This window comes from Carex rostrata, chromosome 22 (genome assembly GCF_964058835.1).
Source record: "Carex rostrata chromosome 22, lpCarRost1.2, whole genome shotgun sequence".
NCBI classification, from domain to species: domain Eukaryota; kingdom Viridiplantae; phylum Streptophyta; class Magnoliopsida; order Poales; family Cyperaceae; genus Carex; species Carex rostrata.
In genome coordinates, this window is record NC_135939.1 from 4,645,514 (window position 1) to 4,649,182 (window position 3,669).

The following is a 3,669-nucleotide window of genomic DNA, read 5'->3' on the forward strand; positions in this document are numbered from 1 at the left end:
TCCTTATTTATTATGTTAACAATTTTTTTTTTCTTAAATATAGGTATAAGATAAATGAAAAAAATACTTTATCAATATCGGTCTTATCAAACACACGATGTGGATCGGAAAAACAGATCAAAGAGTACTTAAGCTATGAATAAAACTATATCATATTATTCATCACCGTGTAAATATAAATATATATGATTTCATAATATTTAGTTTTTAGTTATTACTGTATAGGATAGGGTAACGGGTAAGCAATATTCTTTATCCGTACCTTGTATTCGATAAGTTAAATGAATTTTTTTTTCTTTTATCTGTAATCATCATATCAAATACGAATCAGGTAAATGAATAAAAGAGTGTCATTGACGTCCCTAGTTATCGGTTACATAGTGCTACCAGTATCAGTCATACATTAGCAATTCCAAATAATACTCACCTAAGAAGGTGCCCATCACTGCAACTTTATACTCTTTCAGTGCGTTCATTTTCGCCGCTATTTTTTGTTGCGATCGAAGACTTCTTTTTTTCGTTTCAGATGATTCATCTTTCTGATAATATTACAACTGCTGACACTGAGATGATTACCAGAATCACATATCAAACACAGTGCATTAATTAGATAACTGATTCTGTTGCAACTACTTTTAGTTAAGCCTTTTCTATTTATTTATTGCTATATAATCACAAGTGTAATTGTAATTAGTGATATCAAGAAATACATAATTCAATATTCAAAGTCTCTATTTCTTGATTGCATCCAACTGTCTGGATCTAAATAAATATGATATTTTCCTGATAGAGACTTTTCCTTCAGTTACCTAGCCACTTACAGATCCAAAACATGGGCGTTTTGCACCAATCGAGATAGAGATACAATACAAATATGAATCTGTGTAAATATATAATTATAATATGAGGTTGGCTAATATACTAACGTTGGTATAAAGCAATTTGTTATATCAATTGGGTTTTTATGATTTCGAAGTACAACAATCGATTTGAAGTGCTCAACGTGTTCTCCATATTAAAATGTGCTTGGATACCAAATTTTAAATTTTTTCAAAACATTTTACTAATTTGTTTGGATTTTTGAAAATCCCAGTTTTCAGATTTTTTTTACCATATTAAACATTGAATTTTAAAAATCCGAAAAAATAGTAATTTTTTTTCCAAAAAATATAAAATTTGGTCTCTAAGTACATTTTTTTTTAATATGGAGAACACGTCAATTCTTCAAATTGATTATTTGGACTTCGGAATCACAAATGCTCTGTACCATCGTTGATATATTAGCCAACCTCATTATAATATCTCAATTAGTGATCCATGCATAATATGGTGGTCTTCTGACAGTTGGTTAACAAGTTAGATTTTAAACATAAAAACAATCTGTAAGAGTTCAATTCAGTTTAACAAAAAGGCAAAAGTAATTTGAAATTGAATTTATTTAGAGTTTTACTCATATGCTCACAGTAATGATCCGATGTCTTAAAATTCGCAAAAATATATTTCAATGACAATATTATCACGGTACATAAGTCATATCATGTACACAAATTAATTATGCTAATTGAAATTTACAGTTGGGAATAATTATCACAAATTGAAGAATTTGAGCGGCTAATTATTAAAATTAAGAGTTTTTTAATCTTTTAATTATGCTAATAGATTAATTTTTAATCTTATTTAAGAATTCAGAGTTAATATTTTGTTATGAAGACCAGACGAATTAAATAAGAGAATCAAACAAAAACAATTTCTACTTGGCCCTCAAGCTCTTCATTTGAGACTTAATACACTAAAAAAGGTAAGCTACATGCCATTCCAAAGTGTTGATATATCATGCCATTATGTAACAATAGCATACCAGAAGAGAAAAGGAAGCTTGGGGAGGAAAGAGATCAGGCTTTGAATTGCCACTCGCGACGGCACATGGGGCAGTGAGGGGTTGAATTCTGGCTGTTGACCCACTTGAGGATGCAATGGAGGTGATACGCATGGTTGCATACTCCCCATATCAGTGGGCAGTCGTCCCCTGGGAATTTGCAATCCGGGCAGCACCCATCAAAGGCCATACGGCATATGCCACATGTCTCGTCCTGCGCGTCCCACGTCCATGAGCCCACCACATGCCACTGCAGTATCTTCACCTTCATTCTCCTCCTCTACCTTCCTTCAACTTTCAGAGAAAAATATATGGATGTAAGTATGAGCCGAGGTTCTGATGTAAGAGTTTGCAAGTTAAATCAAGAACTCTGATCTTATTGTCTACACCTACCAGTAATCATGGCATGATACTCAGATTGGAATTTTTGGAAAAATGACAAGAACCCCAGGAAGGTTAATATGACAATACTGGTACTGCCGTACTGGTACAGATCCAGTGAGAAAGGTTTCCTAAAATAGAAGAGAGCATGAGAGACTGATACAAACAAGAGAGAACAATAGTCCTTCTGATTTCATCAACTTCCTAAACAAGTCCTCACATCAACTAAAAGCTGTATGCCTGTACCAGCACAAAGGAAAAACACTAATACCGACTCAAAGAGTGTCCAGAATTGATTTAAATCATCACATAAGAGGGCAAATGCCCAAAAGTGCACCATAGCCAGACACGGTTTACAACTGGTACCGAACAGTACCGGTTTGGATTTCCTTAAAACTAGAAATTACCAATTTTCCATCAAAAACACTTCACAATTTCTCAGATTTTAATAGATAAAAGGCATCAGAAATTTAATCAAAGCAGCTCCTCAAAATTCATGTTTAAATCCATTCAGGAACAATCTTATTCACCAAAGCGGCTTCAAAGCTATACAGAGAAAGGGGAAAAAGAAGAGAAGAGAAATATCACGAATCCTTTGAAACCCTTTCTCTATGCAAATTCTTGAATAAAAATAATCAATCACACTTCAACAGACGCACACAAGCAATTTGAGAAAATTGCAAAACCCTAAGAGCAATGAAACTCTGTAAGTCGTAATACTAACCTTGTAAATATTTTATTGACAATTCTGCCCCAGAGAGCTAACTGGTTAACTTTTCTGTACTTTCATTATTTGCTGTAAAAGTTTAAAAGCAGAATAACTGTCTAAGGGCAAACTGGAATCACTGTACGATTTACACCCAAACTAGTTCTCAAATTCAACAAAATCGGAATAGCATTTTCCTTTCTTCACAAGGAAATGAAATCAGATCTTATTTTTCTTCTGTTCCACTTTTTATAAAGTACAGGAACAATATATCCTGTTTCCCAAAAAAAAAAAGAAAAAGAAAAACTATGCTTAAATTCGGATGCATTCGCCTAATTAACTAACCAGACAGTGGAGAAGAGCGGAAGGGGCGGGTAGCAGAGGCCGGAAAGCCTCAGGGACGGAGAGCAGCAGGGGCGGACTGGCGGTCGCGGAGACGTGCACGGGGGAGAGAGAAGAGGGAGTGATGATTAGGGAAGGCGAAAATGGGCTGGGCTTTTCCGACAAGGAGAAAGAGGGATTGTTCGCGTAAGTGCAGTGGGCTGGGCTGTCACAAAAATTTAGTTGGGCTACGCGAAGAAATTTGGGCTGAAGGGTACGCCTAATTTAAATTTTCTAAATCCAGGACAAATAGCTGCTGGTTCTATCCGACATGGACCGGACCTGATTCAGTTCGATATCATTTTTCATGAAGAGCAAAATCATT

General features: G+C 34.9%; 1 protein-coding gene across 2 annotated transcripts; it reads right to left on the reverse strand.

Annotated features, from left to right (window-relative positions):
• Positions 1–1,292: 1,292 nt before the first annotated feature.
• On the reverse strand, positions 1,293–3,438 carry APC11 (anaphase-promoting complex/cyclosome 11). 2 transcript variants are annotated; one of them, XM_078323969.1, is made up of 3 exons: positions 3,309–3,393; positions 2,665–2,803; positions 1,293–2,170 (listed from the first exon to the last, which is right to left on the reverse strand). In XM_078323969.1, the coding sequence occupies exon 3, from the start codon at positions 2,145–2,147 to the stop codon at positions 1,893–1,895; it is 255 nt and encodes an 84-aa protein (XP_078180095.1). In that variant the 5' UTR covers positions 2,148–2,170; positions 2,665–2,803; positions 3,309–3,393; the 3' UTR covers positions 1,293–1,892. The 2 variants fall into 2 exon arrangements, with proteins under 2 accessions (XP_078180095.1, XP_078180094.1); XM_078323968.1 differs by lacking the exon at positions 2,665–2,803 and having other exon boundaries at positions 3,309–3,438.
• Between the last annotated feature and the right edge of the window lie 231 nt (positions 3,439–3,669).